General features: G+C 36.0%; 1 protein-coding gene across 2 annotated transcripts in view; it reads right to left on the bottom strand.

The window, feature by feature from the left end:
- Positions 1-23078, bottom strand: part of LOC120185025 (HEAT repeat-containing protein 6) — a 41387-nt gene that overhangs the window by 13178 nt on the left and 5131 nt on the right. For both annotated transcript variants that reach the window (XM_039189360.1, XM_039189361.1), the window contains exons 8-14: positions 22459-22538; positions 22285-22336; positions 22003-22156; positions 21806-21893; positions 3102-3204; positions 2906-2993; positions 2031-2128 (exon numbers count right to left, since the gene is read on the bottom strand). In XM_039189360.1, coding sequence (XP_039045291.1) covers positions 2031-2128; positions 2906-2993; positions 3102-3204; positions 21806-21893; positions 22003-22156; positions 22285-22336; positions 22459-22538 — 663 coding nt within the window. The remainder of the gene's footprint in view (positions 1-2030; positions 2129-2905; positions 2994-3101; positions 3205-21805; positions 21894-22002; positions 22157-22284; positions 22337-22458; positions 22539-23078) is intronic.

Below are 23078 nucleotides of genomic sequence, written 5' to 3' on the forward strand. Positions count from 1 at the left end.
AATGTCTAATTGAATGAAATAACATATTTCAGACAGTTACCGATGATTTACCCATAACCATACACTTTCTTTGAATATTTTATGCCAAATAGTGAAAAATCAAGTATTTGGAAAACTACCATAATTAAAATGCTATTAGAAAAGGAGATTTTGTTTATCATAAATTCTAATTTTAATTGTTCTTTATGATTATGCTTTATCTTCTTAGAAGATAAGCTTTTTTAGGAGATATAGTTTAGGAAAAAGATACACAGTTAAACTTTATTTTTATAAATCATGGCAAATCCAGCCATATCATCCTCAGAGATCTCCTCAAGCTCCAACACCCACCCTTCAACAGTCATCCTAGATTCCTCACCCATTCATATCACAAACCACAAACTTAATGGCTACAACTATCTTCAGTGGTCTCAGTCCGTTCTAATATACATCTTAAGGAGAGGGAAAGACAATCACCCAACTGGGGAGGCTGTCATTCCAGCAACTGATGATCCTAAATATCACACCTGGAGAGTTAAGAACCATATATGGTTACACCATGGCTTATCAATTCTATGGCCATTGATATTGGAGAGATCTTCCTACAGTACAAAACGAAAAGGAGATTTGTGAGGCTGCAAAGAAAACCTACTCCAACTCAAACAATATTTCTGAACTATTTTACATTGAGACGAACCTTCATGAGCTACAGAAGGGGAATCTGACTACCACTCAATACAAGAACACCATCACAAGGAATTGGCAGCAATTAGATTTATTTGATACTAATTCTTGCCAGTGTTATGCTGATGCAGCATAGTATAAAAAGATTATTTCTCAAAAAAGAACATTCCAGTAACTTCTTGGTCTCAACAAAGAATAAGACGAGGTATGGGGCAGAATCTTGGGCAGCAAACCTCTTCCTTCCATCTAAAAGGTCTTTGCGGAAGTGAAACGAAAAGAAATCAGGAGAAAAATGATGAGGGCCGAGAATCCATCTGTGTCTGAAAGAACAACCTTGTATGCTCATACATCCTCTCAAAGTGACAAACAGAGGTGAGGCAGGTCGTGGTGTGATGACATTTTCGCCATAAACATCCAAATCTTGATTATCTTGCAAAGTTATTTCCTCATTTTTTATTAATAAAAAAAACCCAAGTCGTTTTCCTGTGAAATTTGTCAACTTGCCAAGCATACTGGCCATATATGGCCATATATATCCAAGCATCAAATACACGCCTCATCCATTTTACATAAAACACGACGACATCAGGGAACCTCTTCACATGTCAAAAACATTAATGAGGCTCATTGGTTTATATCGTTTATTGCTGATCGCCCTAGGATTACCTGGACCTTCCTCACGAAAGAAAAATCTGAAACTAAGAGTATCTACAAATCCTTTCACACCATGATTCAAACCCATTTCAATGCTACATCCAAATTCTATAAACCGATAATAGTAGTGAGTACTTTACAAACATTTTGGGATAATACTTTAAAGAAAAGAAATTATCCACGTGAGTTAGTGTATCAGTACACATCAACATAATGGAGCAGCTAAAAGAAAAAAACGACTTTTATTAGTAGTCAGGTCTCTCATGTTTACTCATAATGTACCTAGACATTTCTGGCCATTCTTACCACCACATACCTAATAAATAGGATGCCTAGTAGTCTTAAAATTCCAAAAACCCTAGTGAAGTCCTCCGAAATTTTTCCAATGTCAAATCCTTTTCTTTTGACTGTTCCCCTAGGAAAAAGATGTACCAAGTTAAACTTTATTTTTGTAATTCTCAGCCTATAAAAGAAGGTTGTTTTGTATTTTTTTCAGCAAGCAATTCGAACAGAACTTATGTTCTCTCTTCATTTGAATTCTTGCTTTCTTAGAATATTTACATCATTAACCAGAGAAAAGGATGAAACACGTGCAAAAGAATCATGGATATGGAATGAAACATTGCTCAAACATAGAAGCATTAGTACAACACTGAACTCAACATAACTAACAAGCGCGTTCAATGTTATAGTTTAACTTCACCTGAAATTACCTGAAGTGCTTCAAAGCAAATTGTTGGGTTGCTTAGTCGTTCACAATGGTGAAGTAATGTTAAAAGAACACCAGACTTCTTGTCAGCCTCCTCAAAACCTAGAATAGGCTTCAAATAACAAGGTTCAATTAGCAAACAATTTAAAGAGAGAGACAAACAAGCAAACAAAAAGTCGACTTATTAACTCAAAACTTGTAGGACAGGAGATGGAACTCATTCACCCTGACGGTCTATTCACACCAAAGAAACACTGGACTATTAAACCAATAAAAAGAGTATCGGTGATCATTTCATTGGAAGAAAACAGAAAAAATTATTGCATCACAGGAATGATACATTCACTCACTCAGGTCCCTTGGTGACGTACCAAAAAAGATCTCTCACAACAAAAGGGAAATTGAAGCTGTTTCTCCACCAGGAAACATTTTCATGAACCACGTGTTAAGTGTTCAATAGGGTATTCGATCGTAAACATGGAGCAGGACATAACCAGTTTTTGTTCCTAAGCCATTTGGCATAGTGTCTAATGCAATGATGTCTAAATGCTTACATGTATGTACTGATTCAAATTAGTGAAAATTTTATTAAAGACAATAGGCTCGGTGTCACACAAATTTCTCTGCTAAGCATGAAATATTGTTATAAAAGTTATCAACTCCATGGTTTTAATTTTAAAATCAAAGGTACAACCAATCAGCTAACTGCTTTTTAATAAACTCTTTCATTTGAAATCAATCTAGTGATTAGCATATATGTTTGATTAGTTTCACAAAATGAAATTCATCTCCTCACCAACCCACAACACCCCCCACCCCAACTTACAAGAAAAATATATATTATTAAATAAGCAAACATTTATGAAAATGTGAGTTAACCTGGCAACAATTCCTCTGAAATCATTTCTTTAACTTGGGTTGAAGGTGAAACTGATAAAGCAGTTGTCAAACAACTAATAGCAGCAACCTAACAAAAGAAGATATGGTATAATTATCTGCACAACAAAAAATACCTAAATGCTTCTCATCGACACCAATAGAACAGAAATTATAAAAACAAATAAAAGAACCCTGCCTGCAAGCCAGTCTGATCATTTTTGAAAGGAAAACCTGCTTCAATCCTTCCTTGTAAAGTTAAAATTACTTTGGGCAACAAATCTCTTGGCATTCGTGAATATCTGTGGAATTACAGGCAAACCAACGCAAAGAATCCAATGTAAATATGTTAGGCCTTTCCTAAAAGATGAAAGGAGCAGTCACATGAACTTAATAAAGGTAATCAGTTTCTATTCCAGCTTCTATTTAGCCCATCCAATAAGAACCAAACTGGTTTTGATATGCATAGTCTATCTATTAAAATTTAATATCAAATAATTCTTTGAATTAAAATCCTTCATAAGTCCAGGTGGACCCTGAAAACAGAATTCTTGTTTGTTCTTATTAGTACTGCGAATTGCAAACCTGTACTAAACAAGTGCACAAAAGTACATTTGAAAAGCATTTTGCATGCACACCAAAAAAGAACCTCAGTCTTCCAAGACAATGACCAGAAAATCATGATACTGGGAGCATACAAAACAACATTAGCAGTAAACGAAAAGGGACAGAAATGAAGGGATGATAAAGACAATAAAGGACAGGAAGAAACTAGATGAGTGATCACCCATGGATTGATAAAAAGCCACTAACCAATTTCATAAGTTAAAAATTGAATTTGAAATAATAATCCTTCATCCATACTTTCTCTTCACTAAAAAAATAAATTTGAAATAATCCCATCACTTTCTCTTCATTTTCTGTTTTGTTCTGCATAAGTTCTTTTTTCCCTTTTTTTCTTACTGAGTAGAATTCACTATATTTGTCTCTATATTGCCACTGAAAAAAGATTCCACGGATTTAGTGATATTTTTATTGATGCATAACGTCTAGTCTGACTTGGTCCTTCTCATTTACTTGGTTGTTTATTAGTTATTTAAATTCTAGTGTTATTAGATTTGTTTTTCCTCTTTTAATTATATTTTTTTGAATAATAAGTCTTGCAATTATGTAGTACTCTAGGGCAAGTATTTTATTCCTAGTTCTAAAAGGCACTAGCACACCGAGACGTAAAGGGTCCTTGGAGCCTATGCGCAAGGCGAAGGCGCGCACCTTTCATAGGAGAGACGGACCTTTTATGCTAAAAAGTTTATCAATTAGTACTAGAGTATATTCAAACCCATGGCCCATTGGTTCTAGAACTAATTTATAAATTTTTTCGCATAAAAAATGTACCTTGCCTAAAGAAAAAGCACACCTTCGCCTTGCACCTAGGCTCCAGGGACCCTTTACGATTCGATGTGCCTAACGCCTTTTAAAACTAAGAGTGGAACTTCTTCGAACAAATAGAAGAAAAAAACTAAAGCAATATTCGGAGAATCATTGCATAACTTTAATTTGAAAAATGATGACATAAATATTTCTATTTTCTACTCTGAAGTTAGGTAAAATAATTAAGGATGTTTCAAAAAAATGCATGCTAATTAATAATATTGTGATCATTTTGTACAATTTAATCTTTTAACATTTTTGAGAAACTTTTGTTAATCAAGAGTTTAAAAGAAGCATCTTAAAAATTCTACCCCTTCATTATCAAAATTTTTTGAAGGATTAGAAATATCAAATACTTTATATTGAATGTTATATCCAAGTCCTAAAGCAACTGACATATTATAAGAAAGAAAGACAAATCAATAAAAATGAGTATCTCATCCTTCCTCATCAAGGTATACATCATCAATATATAAGAGGAAGCTTTTTGCTTCTTTTGCTATATAAAAAAATAACTTACAACTCCTTAAGCTTCAGCTCCCAATAATTTGTGTTCTCATTTTTCAGCTCATCAAATCGACAATCCTAGGCCTTCCACTAGGTGCAATAAAGAATTCCTCACTTATTTGGGAACCAGTGGTGCAGAATTTTCACGCAAAATTAACAGGTTGGAAGGCAACTACTCTTTCACTAGCTGGAAGAATGGTTTTGATTAAATCTGTCTTATGCTCACTGCCTACGCATTTTTTGTCAATGTTTAAGATTCCAGCTTCAATCCTTAAGTCTCTCAATTCTATTATGCCTAATTTTCTATGGGGAGGTGGCAATGGTAAAAAGAAAATTCACTAGGTTAAATGGGCTGAAGTGTGTAAACCTAAGAATGAGGGAGGGATGGGAGTACGTAATCTGAATTACATGAACAGAGCTTTGCTAGGGAAATGGTCCTGGAGGTTTGCAAACGAGAGAAATTCTGTTTGGAGGAGATTTATTTGTTCTAAATATAATTTTGATTCCTCCAGGTTATTGTTTGACAGTAAGCTTCCATCTTTTACTTCTTGGCAGTGGAGAACAGTGGTTAATAACTATTTCAAGAAAGATTCCTTTGGTTCCAAGTTTCGTTCCTTATGCAATTTTCAAGTTGGTGATGGTAAGCACATTCAATTTTGGCAGGATGTTTGGGCAACGGATTATCCCTTACAAGTCCTATTTCCAAGACTGTTTTTGATTGTTGCTAATAAATCAAGAAAACTATGTGAGTTTGGGGATTTTCATCCATCGAGCTGGATTTGGGATGTTCAAGTTAGAAGAAATTTGAATGATTGGGAGATGGAACAATGGTGTAACTTGATGAGCATTATTTCTTCTGTTTCTCTGTTTAAAGAATTCAGTGATGGCTTGATTTGGAAAGGCAGTGGGGATGGTATGTTTACAGTCAGTTCTTGTGTTAAGAAGTGTGCTACCGGATCAGAAGAGGTTCGTTTCTGGATGAATATTGTTTGGAGAGGTTTAGTACCACCAAGAGTTGAAACATTAGTTTGGCAAATTGTGCAGAAAAAGTTTGTTGTTAAAACAGAATTGGCAAAAAGAAGAGTTCAAGGAATTGATGATGATTTATGTCCTCTTTGTAAAAAGGTTGAAGAGTCTTCCTCGCATTTATTCTTTACTTGTTCGGTAGTGTGGGCATTATGGAACAAATTTTTACAATTTTGGAGTTTCAATATTGTTTTTCATGAAGATGCTAAAACGTTCCTCTTAGGCTGGGAAGAGTTGAACTCAAATTCTGCTATATGGTCATTCATTCCTGGGGCTGTTATTTGGACCATTTGGAAAACCAGAAACTTTATTGTTTTTGAAGGGGGGAAGTTGGACCAGATTGAATTATTTTATTTAGCAAGAGTTAGGCTTGCTTCTTGGTTCCTAGCTAAGTATAAGGATATCTCTATTCCTAAAGACTCGTTAATTTCAGACCCTTCAATAGGGGATTCTCATTCGTCCTACAATTTCCTGAAGTCTTCTATAATTCCCCGATTTCCTCCTCCAATAGGCTTCATTAAATTGAATGTGGATGCTGCCACTAGTAGTGATTGGAAGAAAAGTAGTCTGGGAGGTATTTTAAGGGATCATTCAGGTGCAATCTTAGGAACTTTTCAGGAGTCAGATGGTCCGGGCCCTCCAACATTGAAGGAACTCAAAGCTATTCAAAGGGGATTTGCTTTCGTCGCTTCTATATCCAAGGGGAGGAAAAATTTCGATTGATTGTTGAGAGTGACAGCAGGGTAGCAGTGGACTGGATTAACAATGTTGATTCTTATCCAGTTGTGTATGCTTTTATTGTTAAAGATATAGTTGAAAATCTTAGGATTTGTGGGGGGATTATTAGATGGGTTGCAAGGACAACTAATATGGATGTTGATGCCCTAGCAAAGGATGGTATAGGCTGAATTTTATGTCATTTGTTCTGGTCGAGTGGGTTTCATGTTTTTGTTCAAAAGGGGGTTTTGGGTTTATCTTTCTATAGGATGTAATTCTTATTTTATTGAATGAAGTTCTAAGGCACTCGTTTCCATCTTCCGTTGATTAAGGAGTTTACAAATAAACTCCATTAATCAAGAAGCTGGTTTTTAATGAGGCCTTCAAATCTTATCCAAAAAAAATCGACAATCTCATTTTGTATGTCGATGATGTACACCTTGATGAGAAAGAAAGAAAGTATGCTTGGTTGAAACGGTCATCACATGCTAAATATGAATAGATACTCATTTTTATTGATTTGTTTTGTCTTCCTTCCTTACAAAAGTAAATACTACGTCGATTGTATTACGATTTACAAATAAAAATTAACATGAAGTATTTGATATTTTTAATCCTTTAAAAACTTTGGAGAATGGGATAGAATTTTCAAGATGTTCATTTTAGTCTAAATTAATATTCCCAAAGAATGTTAAAAGACCAAATTGTACAAAATGAACCAAAATACTACTAATTGACATATTTTTGAAACATCCATAGTTGTTTTCACATAATTTATAGGAGAAATTTTTTATCTAATCATTTTTCAAATTCAAATCATGCAAAAGTTCTCTAAATAGTGTTTTGATTTTTCTTCTACTTGTTCGACTTCTTCAACTTCCCCACTTAGTTTTAAAAGGCGTTAGATGCACAAATGCGCAAAGAGTCCCTAGAGCTTAGACGCAAGGCGAAGGCTTTCATCGGAGAGATGCACTTTTTATGCTAAAAATTTTATAAATCAGCTCTAAAGTATTCACACCCCTTACCCACTGGTTCACTCCTAAATCACTCAATTTCCTCTCTACATTATGTTCTTTCACCATTGTTTATCCTTTCCACTCCATAAGAGTCGATACTCATTTCTACCATTCACAAGACCCTAATTTTCAAAGCTTTTCAACACAGAGTTAGGATCATAGATTCAAATAGCGGTCAGATTCGGGATAGCAGTGGACTATTGCTACAGTGGTTCTCTGAATCAGTAGGGGGTGGTCCTCCTATCTTGGCAGAGTTGTTGGCAATTAAAAGAGGGATTTGTCTTATGGAGGAGTTGGATTTTGTCCCAAATCAGAGATTTATCGTGGAATCGAACTCATCTAACGCTCCGAAGTGGATCCAAAATCCGGGTTTAAGCCCCCCTTTGCATCTATCCTTGGTGAAGGATATAGTTTCGAGTTTGACTGGAAAAGATATTATATTTAGGCATATTTTGAGGGAAGCAAACTGGGAAGCTGACAAACTAGCTAAAGATGGGATAGGGTGATTTTTGGGTTATATGATCGTGTTGATTAGAAGGAATTGTATTTTCTTGTTTGTTAGGTGGTTTGTTTTAAGTCTTATGTTCTTCAGTTGAAAGTTTAAGAGTTTGTTCAGTCTTTGTAATTTGGCTCTTGTGAATAAAAGTTTCTTGGCACTCTTTTCCTCCTTTGTTCCGTCATGTTACCTTCATAACATGGCAGGGCTTGAAGAAGGTTTTAATGAGGCCTACTTTCTATAAAAAAATTAGCGGTCAGATAGTGGTATAACAGTCGCTATATCGCGATCGTGTCCAAAATCGCTATCGTGGAAATAACGGTGTGGGGCGGAATCACACCAATAATAGTGGGTCGCAACCGCAATTTAACGGATAACAGCCAATCACGGAAATAGCGAACCGCGATTCCGTTATTGTTTCGCAATTTCAATCTAAAAAAAATCATTTTCTTTAAAAAAAACCTACTCATTTAGAAAAAAATTCACAACCACCATACCCGCAATGACCGCAATAGTGTCCATTATATCCGCAACCACGATAAACGCAATGCGACCGAAAACGCAGTCACAACCTCAGTTTAAATCCCTGGTTAGGATTATCAAAATTTTAATAAGAAACGAGGATAAAGGATATTCATATGGTCGTCACGTAAAACAATAACTTACCCTTACAACTAAACAAAAGAATGGTGAGGGACACTTATCCCTTGTAACAAGTCTACTAGAGACATGAGAGAGAGAGAGAGAGAATCAGCCAAGTAGGGAGAGAAAGAAAGAAAGGTCAATCTTCCGGTGAGAGTTGGACGGTTTTCGTTGATAATCTTAGTAAGGGAGTATCCAGAAGAGAATTAAGAGATTTATTTCTCTCTCAAGGTCATGTGGTTAGAGTTTTTATTCCAAATGAGACGAACAAACCAAAGTATAAATCCTACTTGTTTGCCTTCGTTCAGTTTGATAATGAAGTAGGAATGTGGAATGCAGTTGACAATTTAAATGGGATATGGTTAGATAGGAGGAAAATATTTGTTGGAGCTGCAAAATATCAGAAAGATCGCTCAAGGTATGGAGGGTCAGATAAGGTTCTAGCTGGTGCTTCAAAGAAGATAACAGAAGGAAATACCAATACTACTGAGAGAGTTCAGCACACAAGAAGCATAAGGGATGATAGGTCTTATAAGGATGCCTTGTTGATGGACATTCCGCAAAGGAAAGTTTTGAGAGATTTAGAGAATAAAAATGATCCTTCAGATAGGGGGAAAGGAAAGAAGAATATTTGGGAGATGCATATTTCTTCTGATCAACCATCCTGGGTTAAAAGATCACTTACGGGCATTGTTAAACAAAAGTTTGATATGGAGTTGGTGCAACGTGCTTTAATCAAAGAAGGTTTCGAAGTCCAGATTGCAAGCTGGGGTCACATTTGGAAATCTTGTGTCATTATATTCAAGTCAGATGAGGAGATGAAGGAGGCTTGGTTGAAAAGGAGTGAGTTGTTATGCTTCTGGTTTGATAGACTGGAACTTCTGTTGAATGAAGGAGGTATGCCAATGGCTTTTTGCTTGGTGGAGCTCTATGGTGTTCCATTATTATGTTGGCAAGAAGCTTTCTTAGAAAAGTTAGCGGGGATGTGGGGGATCGTAGATGGTATTCAGAACTCGACAAAAAACATGGAGGATCTCTCGGCTGTGAAAATTCTGATTAGGGTGGCAAGTCCTTTTGATGTTCCGGAAGTTATCACTTTAGGTTCGTATGGAATATCCTACAAGGTGAAAATTAAGCTGGGTTCGACTTCTATCTATTCCGGTTTTTTCTCCAGTTCCACGCCGGAAAATTTTTCCGATGAAGGTGAAACTAAATCAGAGTCGTTGGAGATGAAAGTTAACAACTTAAAGTCAACTGATAAGGCAGGTACTGTTCGGTTGGTTGAGGAAGCACGTAAGAGAGTTGATAGCTGGATGGAGCAAGGAACTACTTCCGCTTTTGTTGAATTTGACAGAGGATCCCAGTTTCCTAGAAGAAGCAGGGATGGGATAAGCATTAATGAAGAGATGTCAGATTTGCACAGTATTGGGAGTTTTAAAAAGGGAGAGTTTGCAGGTTTGGGTTTAAGGAATTTGAATAATTCAAATGGTAATTCTCAGGCCCAAACAGATGATAGTAGTGAGCCCATTTCCCCAATAAAGAAGCTAATTCCTAAGGGTCCAGCAGTTCTCATATCTGGGCTTCAGTTTCCATTAAATAATCAGTGTTTCATTCATCCAAGCAGTCCGCAGGAAGCAGTAAATAAGGGGATTCAATCTAGTAAAATAATAGTGGAGGGTGGTTCTAATTTTACAGCATTGAATTCAGCTAACGTGAGGCCTGCAGAAGGTTTTAACTTGTTAACTGAGGGGGGTGTTTTTCATATTCACCCAGCAGAGAATATTTCTATGAAAAGTGCTCCGGTGGGAAGAAGGATGATAAGAAGTTGTAAGAGAGTTTATAAAAGATCTCGGGTGAGGAACATTTGGCGAAGTAGTGAGCATGATTTCTTATCTCAAACAGAGGGTGGTTCAATTAAACAGAATGAAAATGTTGTTATTTTAAGATATGCACAATCTAAAATTCCAGAGGTTGAGCAAAACTCAGAAGAGAATTGTGAAGATGTGGGGATTGGAAGATCTAAAAGGAGAATTCAAAGGTTTTTGATCAAGGACGCTTTAGAAAAGTTAAGTGTCTCCACTATTTCATCCAATGCTTTTTCTTCGATTTTAAATGAAGCTCTTACAACTTGGGAGATCAGCAAGATGTTGGGTATTTCTTTTAAGGAAGGGAAGGAAGCTTTCTTGAACAAAATCATGAAATTAGAGGAAGGTTTGAATGGGGTCAGTTGAGTAGGTTGTCAAGTTGGGGAGGAGACTGGTTTTTGCATATCATCATGAAAACAAAGATAGTAATAATGTCTTGGAATGTCGGGGGTTTGGGGAAAAAAAAAGCAACGAGCTGTTCAAAAGATGGTTTCCGAGAAGAAACCATCCTTTCTCTTTTTGCAAGAAACAAAATTGGAGGCATGTCCAAGGTCTTTTTTGAGAAGAAGTGGACTGAACAATATTCAAGGGTATGTTGAAGCACCAGCAGTAGGTTCTTCAGGGGGATTACTTACTTGTTGGGATGAAAATTTTTTTGAGGTAGAAGATAGGCAGATTCATAGGAGATTTATTGCTATTTTAGGGAAGTTCAAATTGAATCAATTTCAGTGTGGGTTTATTAACGTATACGGACCTTCGGTGGAGGAAGAAAAAGCAGATTTTTTTGAAGAGCTCAGCTTGTTTTTGAATGGCATCAGAATTCTTTTTTGTGTAGGAGGGGATTTTAATGCTTATTTAACAGAAGATGAGAAGGATGGTAGAGCACAAAACAGAAATTCGATGGAGATTTTTAGGCAATTTGTTCATCATTCGGGTTTAATTGATTTTCCATTAACGGGGGGAAGATTTACTTGGGGTAACAATTGGGAAGTTCCTACTGTTTTCAGATTGGATAGGTTTCTGCTGAGTGTTAATTTTTCATCTGCATTTTCGGATATCACCCAACTCCTTCCGAGATCTATTTCTGACCATAATGCAATATTGCTTCAGATAGGGGGTGATAATTGGGGTAAGAAACCTTTCAGGTTGTTTAACTATTTGATGAATGAGGACGGGTTTGATGAGCAGGTTGTTACAGCTATTAAAGATTGCAAGAAAGTTAATAGAAAAGCAGGTATTCTGAGTATCATTAGAAGCTCAAAATCAGCTATTAAAAGTTGGTCTGGAAGGAGAGATCAGTATCCAGCTTCTACCATTTCTGCTTTAGAAGATAAGATTCACCAATTAGAGCAGAATTCTCAGTCACAGCAGGTACTGAGGGGTACAGACAGTGTTGAGGAATTGCAGTCCTTGAGATCATAATTGTGGAAGTTATACAGGATTGAGGAGCAAATTTGGATTCAAAATTCAAGGGTGAAATGGATAAAAGGTGATCGTAATTCAAAATTTTTCCATACTTGTGCTTCAATTAGGAGGAGGTTGAATTCTTTAACGGCTCTTAATGTGAAAGATGTAATCATTTATGACCCATCTCTCATCAAGGCAAGTGTCCGTGAGCATTTTGTTGAAACTTTTAATTTCAAGTCTACCCTGGAAGTGGAAGATATCAAGCTGAATTTTTCGAGATTAACTTTAGAGCAGAGTACAAGCCTAGAGAAGGGGTTTACGGAAGAAGTTTGGGAGGCCTTGAATTCTTGTAATAGCAACAAAGCGCCAAGGCCGGATGGGTTTAACATGGGGTTTTTCAAAAGGTTTTGGTCCACATTGAAAGTTGATATTTTGAAATTTTTTCATAATTTTTACTTGGGTAAAAATTGGGAGCATGGTATCAATCACACCTTCATAACCCTCATCCCTAAGGGTACCAACATTGGGGGATTAGATGATTTCAGACCTATTAGTTTAGTATGTGGACTGTACAAGATCCTTTCGAAATGTCTATCGAGAAGGTTGAGATGTTGCATGAACGATGTCATTAGTGATTCACAATTTGCTTTTACTCCAGGTCGACAAATCTTGGATTGTTCTTTTATAGCTAATGAAGGAATAAATTTTTGGAGAAAGAAAGGTTTGAAGGGTTGTGTTTAAGGTAGATTTCCGGAAGGCTTATGATACAGTGGATTGGGATGTTCTTTTCAAAGTCATGGACAAAATGGGTTTTGGCATAAAATGGTGCAGCTGGATTAGGAAGTGTGTGACCACTGCTTCAGTTTCAGTGCTGGTTAATGGTGTGCCTACAGAGGAATTTTCAATGTCCAGAGGTCTCAGACAGGGTTGTTCTCTTTCCCCATTATTGTTTAATTTTATAGGAGAGCTACTTAATCAATTGCTTCTCAAGGCGGTATCTTCGGGGTTGTTCAATGGTTTGGTTGTTGGCAAAGAAGAAGGTTCTTACATGCTATCACATCTGCAATTTGCAGACGATCTTATCATTTTTTGTAATGCCTCTAAGACGGATATTTTAAACGTTAAGAGAGTTCTTCGGGTCTTTGAAATTATGTCCGGTCTACAGCTTAATCTCAACAAAAGTAAGTTATTTGGCATTAATATTACTGATGAAGAGGTCAAGGAGTGGGCGGGGGATCTTGGGTGTGCAGTTGGTTCTTTCCCTTCTGATTATTTAGGGATGCCGCTTGGAGCAAAAAGGAACTCTTCAGCTCTGTGGGATCCGGTTGTGCTGAAATTCTTCAAGAAGTTGTCGGGTTGGAAGGCAAGAACTCTTTCTTTGGCAGGGAGACTGGTTTTATTGAAATCAGTATTATGCTCTTTGCCTACATATTATATGTCTATGTTTAAAATTCCAGCAGCAGTGAATTCTAAGTTGCAATCAATCATGGCCAGTTTTTTGTGGGGAGGAGGGGCATAATCTAAGAAAATACACTGGGTCAACTGGATTACAGTGTGTAAATCAAGAAGTTGTGGTGGTTTGGGTGTGCCAAATCTTAATTTTATGAATAGGGCCTTATTAGAGAAATGGTTTTGGAAGTTTGCTAATGACAGTGATTCAATTTGGAAGAGGATGATTTGTTCCAAATATAATCAGGACACTAATCTGATTTCTTTCTCTAAAAAATTTCCTACAAATGCTTCTTGGATTTGGAAATCGGTGGTTAATAATCATTTTAAAGAGGATGAGTTTGGTGCCAAGATTCGTAGCATGTTCCAAGTCAAAGTGGGTAATGGGGAGAGAATAAGGCTCTGGGTAGATATTTGGGCCCTTGATTATCCTTTAAAGGCTGCTTTCCCGAGAATATATGCTCTTTCATCGAATCAGTTTGGGATAATTAAGGAATTTGGTGAGTTTAATTCATCGGGTTGGTCTTGGTTTGTCCAGTTGAGAAGGAATCTATGTGATTGGGAGTTAGAACAATTTTCTAATCTTCTTGCCATCATTCATAATTTCATCCTATCCCACGAGTCAAGAGATGGTCTACTTTGGAGAGGGAATGGGGAAGGCATTTTTACTGTTAACTCTTGTATGAAGACTTGTTTTGTTGAATCAGTAAAAGATAGTTTCTGGGAGAAATGTATTTGGAAGGGATTGATGCCTCCTAAAATTGAAACCTTTATGTGGCAAGTAGCCCATAACAAATTGGCGGTTAAGTTTGAGCTTCAAAAAAGAGGGGTTTCGGGGATTGTTGATGTTTCTTGTCCTTTGTGTAAAAGAGAGATTGAATCTATTCCTCATCTATTTTTCTCTTGCACGGCGGCATGGTCCCTATGGAATAAGTTTTTGAATTTTTGGAATATTAGTTCGGTCCTTCATGGAATTTCACAAGGCTTTTTGCTTGCTTGGAATGACATGATGTTTTCTTCTTCTATTTGGTCCTTAATTCCGAGGGTGGTGCTTTGGACCATTTTGAAATTTAGGAATGCCGTGGTGTTTGAAGGAAGGTCCTTGGATCACATTGAGTTATTTTTCATGGCTAGGCTAAGGCTTGCTTATTGGTTCTTAGCTAAGTTCAATGAGGTTACTATTTCTAAAGATTCCTTGATAAGTGACCCTTCTATTGCAGATTCTAGTCTTCTTCCAGAAATTCGGCTACTAATATTGTGTCCTGGATTCCTCCTCCAAAGGGTTATCTAAAACTGAATGTAGATGCAGCAGTTTGCAATGATTGGCGAAAGAGTGGTGTGGGTGGTTTACTAAGAGATGAGGCTGGTAAGATTTTGGGTTCTTTTAAAGAATCTGCAGATCCTGGACCTCCAACTTTGCTGGAGCTTGTTGCCATCAAGAGGGGTGTACTCTTCTTTGAGCATGACCTTCAGAGGTTTAAGAATCGGTGGATTGTTGAATCTGATAGCAAGCTTGCTGTGGATTGGGTTAAGAATTTAGATAGTTGTCCTAGTGTTTTCCTTCATATTGTTAAAGATATTGTTGCCATGATAAGAGTTTGGGAAGAAGCTATCAAATGGATTGACAGAACGGCAAACATAGAAGCTGATAGCTTAGCTAAGGCTGGTATTGGATAGTTATTGTTTGATGGGTTGGGATTTGTTTTATTGAGCGTAAGAGGTGTTCTTGTTGTGTTTCGGGTTTTTTGTAAGGGGCTTGTTAGTTTTAAAAATTATGTATTTTTCTACTTATTAATGAATTATGAGGCACTCTTTTCCTCCTTCCGCTAATTAAGGAACACCAATCGGTGTTCCGTTAATCATGAAGGGGGTTTTTAACGAGGCCTTAACTTCTTATCAAAAAAAAAGGGACACTTATCCCTCAATAAAAATTACTTGCCCATGTTTAGTGCCAGTCTTTGCCCCTTTCACCAAAATCTGTCACTTATTGATTTATATTTATAATATTTACAACCATTATTTTATTTATTTTTAAATGATACAAATTAATTTTATAATCAATTTAAAATCGAACTCGAAATTATTATAAAAACTAAATTTTTATTTAATAAAACTTAAAAAATAAATATTATTTAATTTAATATTTACTATTTTTAAATTTATTATAAGAATTATTAAATAAATAGATTTAGAAAAAGGCATAGAGATATTATAGAAGCAGTACGAGAGAGCCAATGTGTTGTTCAAAAGCATAATGATACTACATACGTGGTATGCTTTTGGTGGATGAGGCAAATGATGGAAGAGGCAAGAGAGCGGCTAAGCAGGTAAATTTTATCTCTTATCCCTAAGGCAAGAGAGTGCCTATATAGAAACCCCCCCCCCCCCCCCGAAGCGCGCATCTGGGAGGACTTCCCATTTTGCACTGCGCCTCTCTCCAAAGACGTTCTGCTCCACGTCACCTACGCCTAGCACCTTAAGCGCACTTTTGAAAACTAAAATTGTATTCTGTTAAAAATTTGTAGGCTAAATCTTACGACTAAAATATTGTAATTAATGTAGGATATTACATTATCTAGTATAGATGTCAATGGTACCTGGTCTTTGGTTCTTTTTCCTTCTGGTAAAAAGGGTGTTTACTGTCAAATTCAATTATGATGGCTCCACTATTCGATTGAAGGCTATACTTTTTACTAAGCAATATGCTCAAATTTATAGAGTAGATTATCATATACTCTCTCTTGTTACTAAACTTACATTTGCCATGATATTTATCTTCTTGCAGTAACTTTTAATTGGCCTTTGCACTAGACATAAAAAATCTTTCTTCGTGTTGATCTTTAGGTGTATATAGATCAACCAATTGATTTGTTGCTCAAGGAGAGTATGAAAAAGTATATCATTTGAAAAAAAATCTTTGTATGGCTTCAAACATAGTCCTTGAACTTGGCTTGCAAAATTTAGCTAGACTGTTAAGAAGTTTGGGAAACAGAAGAGCAAACCATATCATTTATTTCCAATAAAAAGTTTGGTGGATCGATTATTCTATTAGTTGTATATGTGGATGATATTATAACCACTGGTAGCAACTCTAGAGGAATTACATCTCTGAAGTCTTTTCACCATGCTCAGTTCCATACTAAAGATTTGAGTACGTATCATAATTGGAATCTTCCTATCTCAGGGGAACTATGTGCTTGATTTACTATCAGGATCAAGAAAATTGGATGATATGTCCTCGTATCACTTACCCAACAAGTGTGCTAAGTCAGTATATATCATCACCAACTATTGATCATTGGAAGGCGATAAAATAAGTTCCACATTATTTTAAGAGTGCTCCCAACAAGTGTGCTAAGTCAGAATATATCATCATCAACTATTGATCATTGGAAGGCGATAAAATAAGTTCCACATTATTTTAAGAGAGCTCATGGACGTTGAGTTCTATATGACAATCATTGTCATACTAGGGTTGAATGTTTTTCAAATTTGGATCGAGAAGAATGTAAGATAAGAGATTTACTTTGAGATATTACGTATTATTTTGGAGAAAACTTAATTTCATAGAATAAGAAACAAAATGTAGTCTCACGATCAAGTGTGAAAGCTCAATACAAAGCTATAGCCAAGTTTATGTGTGAAATCATATGGGTATATCAACTCTTGTGAGTAGCGTTTCAGTCAAACTCTAATTCCTACTTTATCTCTAACACTAATCTTCTAATTTGTAGAAAAGATAAACTTCTATCTTATTTAGGTCTCTTATCTACTTGTGTAAAACTCTTATGTATCCTCTTATGAAAAACATAATTTTTTCTTTGAATAAAATTATTGCCTTGATCGTTAAAACCAAACTTACAGCCTTCATCGTGAAAACCCTAGTTAACATGGTATCAAATTAGGTTCAACCCATTGCTCCTCTTTCTTGGCCGTCATAGTCAACCCTCCTTTGTTCGACTTCCCATCCGAGGCTGGAACTTCCATTGTCCAGCCCTCTCCTTCCGACTCTGCTACATCGTCGATACCATGTCATCGCCTCAACGGCGAAAATTATATTCCCTGGTAGAAGTCAGTGCGTCTGTTCATCACCGGTCACCGGAAACAGCAGTATCTCTCTGAAAATATTCCGATTCCCAACCCTCCGACCCACAATATGACACCTGGCTAACCAAGAACAACATGATTATGCCCTGGCTTCTCAATTCCATGTTGCCCGAAATTGGGGAGAACTTCATGTTATACACCATTGCCTCGGAAATCTGGAACGCTACCTGGGAGACATTCCAATCAAGAAAACTTGACAACCTTATTTGGCATCGAATGCCAGATCAACTTGAAGCAAGGTGATCTCACTGTTACACAATATTTCACTCAGCTATCTCGCTTATTGCAACAACTTGATCTCTTTGAATCTCACAATTGACAAACTGGTGCGGATGCCAAACTCTACAAAGGCTTGCTCGAGAAACGGCGTATCTTCCAATTTTTGTCTGGGCTGTCTGTGGCTCTTGATGACGTTCGTGGCAGGATTCTGTTCGAGTTCTATTATCCTTGGCAGTAAATAACGATTGGATCCTTCATCAGCTAGATGTAAAAAATGCATTCCTCAATGGCAATCTTGAAGAAAAAGTCTATATGCAAGTTCCACCAGTAGTAAAAATTTATTCTGGAAATCACCGGGTATGTAAATTGTCGAAATCTTTATATGGTCTAAAACAATCACCTCAAGCTTGGTTTGACAAATTCACGAAGGTAATGTTACAGAACAAATACAAACAGTGTCAATCCGACCACACTTTGTTTGTAAAAATTGCTCCTGACAAGAAGCCAATCTTGATTGTCAACGGTGATGACATCATCATCACGGGTGATGAGTTAGTATAAATTGAGAAATTGAAGACCATACTAGCAAAGGAATTTGAAACCAAAGATTTAGGGACTTTGAGATACTTCCTGAGCATGGAAGTAGCAAGATCAAGAGAAGGAATTGTCATAAATCAAAGAAAGTACATTCTAAACTTACTTTCTGAGACTGGAATGACAAGTTGCAAGCCCTCAGAAACTCCTATCGAAGTTAACCTAAAGTTAAGTATAGAAGAAAATCGGTAAGGAACAATATCAAAAACTAGCTGTAAACTCATCTATCTATCTCTAACTAGACTTGACATCGCCTTTTCCATTAGCATTGTTAGTCAATACATGAATGAACATAGAGAAGAACATTTAGAGGCAGTAAATGGAATCTTAAGATATTTAAAGATGACACCAGGACATGGGTTGATTTTCAGAAAACATGAAGACAGAATAGTAAAAATCTTCTCATATTCAAGCTGGGCTGGAGAATTAACAGATAGAAGGTCAACCACAGAATATTGTTCGTTTGTTTGGGGGAACTTAGTGACATGGAGAAGCAAGAAACAACCTATACTCTCCAGGAGCAGTGCATAAGTAGAATATCGGGCGATAGCACTCGAGATTTGTAAAGGTATTTCGCTACAAAAGCTCTTAACTGAACTAGAGATATGCGACAACTACTTTGTACTTCAAAGTGACAGCAAATCAACGACAAGTATTGCAAAGAATCTGGTACATCACAACAGAACAAAACATGTGAAGATCGACAAACACTTCATTGCAGGGAAAGTGAATGGTGGAACAGTGAAACTAAACTACGTCTCCTCACAAAATCATCTAGCTGATGTATTGACCAAGGCACTTCCGAAGATTACCTTTGACGATATTATATCCAAGCTGGGCATTTACAATATCTACTCCCCAGCTTGCCGGGGAGTATGAGTAGTACTTTAGTCAAACTCTAATTCCTACATTATCTCTAATACTAATCTTCTAATTTGTAGAAAAGATAAAACTTCTATCTTATTTAGGTCTCTCATCTACTTGAATAAAACTCTTATGTATCCTCTTATGAAAAACATATTTTTTCTTTGAATAAAATTATTGCCTTCATCGTGAAAAGTAAACTTATAGCCTTCATCGTCAAAACCCTAGTTAACAACTTCTCAATGAAGAATTAAGGTTTCAAAACCTACAAAGCAATAGTGTGATAATCAAGCTACACCTCACATTGCTTCTAATCCAGTCTTTCATGAACGAACGAAGCACATTAGGTTGATTGTCATTTTCATTCATGAAAAGATCAAATAGGGCTTAATTATTACCGATTATATGAAAACTGGAGAATTAGGAAATATTTTCACAAAGACTCTTAACGGGATCCAGATTGATTATCTAAGTAAAAAGTTGAGCATGATTAATATCTATACTCGAACTTGAGGGAAGTGTTACATATTTACAAGTTATATTTTAGGATTAATATATTATAATCAATGTAGGATATTACGTTAACTATAATAAAACTTTATATTTGTATATATAACCGTGCTATTTTTGTTACTATTGTAATATGGTATTAAATCCACATAAGCTCTTACAAGTAAGCTAATTCTTTTTTTACCATCATTTAATCACAATATCCAACACCAGTAATCCTACAACACAACTCATATAGTCCAATTTAATCCCAATTCCAAGCCTCCTTTAAAATTAATCAATCCTCACAACTTTGCCAGCAGGAAAGCACAAGTTGAGTTCTTGATGTGGAATCAAGATTTCTTTTCCTATCTTTGACGAAACAATGGTCCTTCCTCAACCCATAACCACTAACAATGTATCAACCCATTACCCCCAACTACAAAATCCAATGATCAAATTGTTTACAGTAGCTTATTTTGTCACTAACAGTTCAACATAGATGGCCTCTTCATCAATTTAAATGTGAATAATTTGGTTCTTCAAAATCAGCTAGAAGAAACGTATATATGTGCCAACCTCTTGGATATGATCATCTAGAGTATCCTCAATGCGTATTCAAACCTCAAAGGCCTACATTAGTCTACATTTTAGTCTATATAGATGGCATAAAAGAGACTAGAATATCTAATATTATTCAACAAGTTATAAAGGCCTTACTACTCAGTTCTCGATAAAATATTTGAGTCCTCCCCACTATTTTCTCAATATTGAAGTTATGCACACTGATGATGGTATTCTTCTTTCTCAAGCAAAATAATCTCATATCTACTCGCAACATATAATATGACAAAGTTCTATCAAAAAAAATATATAATATGACAAAGTGTAAAGCTATTCAAACACCAATGGGGTCCAACACATCTTTGTTTCTTAACAATGGCAAGCAATACATCCCGGTTGATATGATCATCTAGAGTATCCTCAATGTGTATGCAAACCTCAAAGGCCTACATTAGTCTACATTTTAGTCTACACGTGACATAAAAGAGACTATAACATCTAATATTATTCAACAAGTTATAAAAGGCCTTACTACTCAGTTCTCAATAAATAGTCACAGTTCATGCATGCACCAACTGTTACACATTGTTCACATGCCAAATAACCACTATATCATCTTCAACGTACCAAAAATCATAGGTTGCATATAAAAAGTAACGTCTCCTACACTATTCATGTACTACATTGCAAATCAAGGAAGTGAGGTTAATGAAAGAACTTCAAAATCAGGTTGCATTTTATACTTCAATACAAATCCCATAAATTGGTCATCAAGCAACGTATTGTTGCATGTTCTTATATTGAGGCCGAATACCAACCTATCTCTTCCACACTAACTGAAGTAAATTGGGTTCAAAAACTCTTGGATGAATTGTATGTCCTTTTACCAGAACCTCCAATATTATATTATGACAACATTGGTGCTACTTATCGATGTAAAAATCTGATTCTCCAAACCAAATGGAACATATTAAGGTTGATTTTCACTTTGTAAGAAACCAAGTACAGTAGAACAATATACTTGTCCAACATCTTCATGTTATTGATCAAACTAGCAAACTCACGAAACCATTACCGCATCAAGTTTTTCACCAACATCTTCCCAATCTCAAAATTATTGAAACAACCTTGCAAGGGTCTACTAACAAACTTCTAGTTTGCCTTGGTCTTCTCATTTACTTGTTGGTTGATTGGTTGTTATTTAAATTCTAGTATCGTGTTCTAATTTGTGTTTCACCTTTTAGTTATATTTTTTTAATCTCCTACTATAATGGAGTACTCTTAGGCTAACATTGCAATTAAATAGCAACCCATATAACCGACAATGTTCTTGTTACTTTGTTACTATTGTAATGATTATACCCAATAGAAAGTCCAAAATTAGGGTTAAGAGTTGTGAATATAAATGCAACAAAAAGCATTAATTGATAAAGGAATAAATTGTCAACTTAAAAAAACAACAATATTCATTTTAACAATCATGAGAAGATATGAGAAAAAAGACACGTACGGTGTGCTTGATATCAAAAGCATGAGTATCTTGAATAGCAAGACCAGCAATCGACTATTAGTTTCATGTTGAATTAAGTGCAGAAGACCTACATCACAAAGGTAAGGGCCAACAATAGCTATTAAATAAAAAAAATAGAACCCAAGGCAAGCTAAGTTTGGGAAAATATGAACTACAAAGGATTAGTAATCAAGTACCAATATGCAGTTGCATTAGTATCTGGCCAAGTGAACTAGAAAGTGCCATAAAAGATCCCAATTTAGTAGATTCTTTATATTCTGCTACCTGGAGAAAAACAGTTGCAGGCCCATCCATCATGACGGCCAAAGCTGAGGCAGATGCCATCCGTGCCTAGGCATCATAAAATTGCTCATATAAGCATGATTGTCAACCAAACTAAACATGAGGAATAGATATTAAATAATTGCCAAAAACTTATGTTTGAAGAGGAAAAAACTACAAAAAAACAAAAGCTTTACCTTCAAGTAAGGATCAAATAACAAGGATGACATCAAAGTAGCTTCAAATTTCCTGTAGTCGGCTATGTTAAATAAATGGAAAACAAAGACAACTTTCTAGAGGAAAACAGATGAGAATAAACAAAGAATTTAAGGAAAATTAGCTCAATGAGATTAATAGTAGGATTACAGTACCTTGGTTTTAGTACATCATTGGTCGGCAAAAGCATTGTCCATTGAGATGTAAAGGATTTGGGATCAGCTTGACAAAGATCCTGCACCAGAAACATACAACCAAAGAAGACCGATTAAAGTTCATGTGTATGACTGCACAAAGTAAAAGTACACATGGTAATCCAAGTATTTTGGAGTAATTAAGGAATTAGGTTACTCCTTTTCTTAGGGATAGTATTATGTGACAATGAGATCGTTCCTTGGATTTTAAGGGCGCAAGGCGCACCGATGCACAAAAGGTCCTTGGAGCCTAGGCGCAAGACGCAAGCGCGCGCCTTTTGTATGCAAAGCTCACTTTTTGTGCTAAAAGTTTTATAAATTAAGTTAAGAACAAATCCACATCCATTAACTACTGGTTCACTCCTAAAACACTTAATTTCCTTCCCAAACTATGTTCCTTTACAATTGCTTATTCCCTCCTCAAGAGTCAAGCCCTATTTCTACCATTTACAAAACCTTACCTTCCAAAACACTTCGAAACAATTAGGGTTACACACTTACACTATAATAAACTAATGGTTGCATGTTCCAACTATGTGGAACAATAATTTGTTCACATAAATTAACAAAGAGCAGCAACA

This window comes from Hibiscus syriacus, unplaced genomic scaffold (genome assembly GCF_006381635.1).
Source record: "Hibiscus syriacus cultivar Baekdansim isolate YM2019G1 unplaced genomic scaffold, ASM638163v2 tig00112988_pilon, whole genome shotgun sequence".
Classification (NCBI taxonomy): domain Eukaryota; kingdom Viridiplantae; phylum Streptophyta; class Magnoliopsida; order Malvales; family Malvaceae; genus Hibiscus; species Hibiscus syriacus.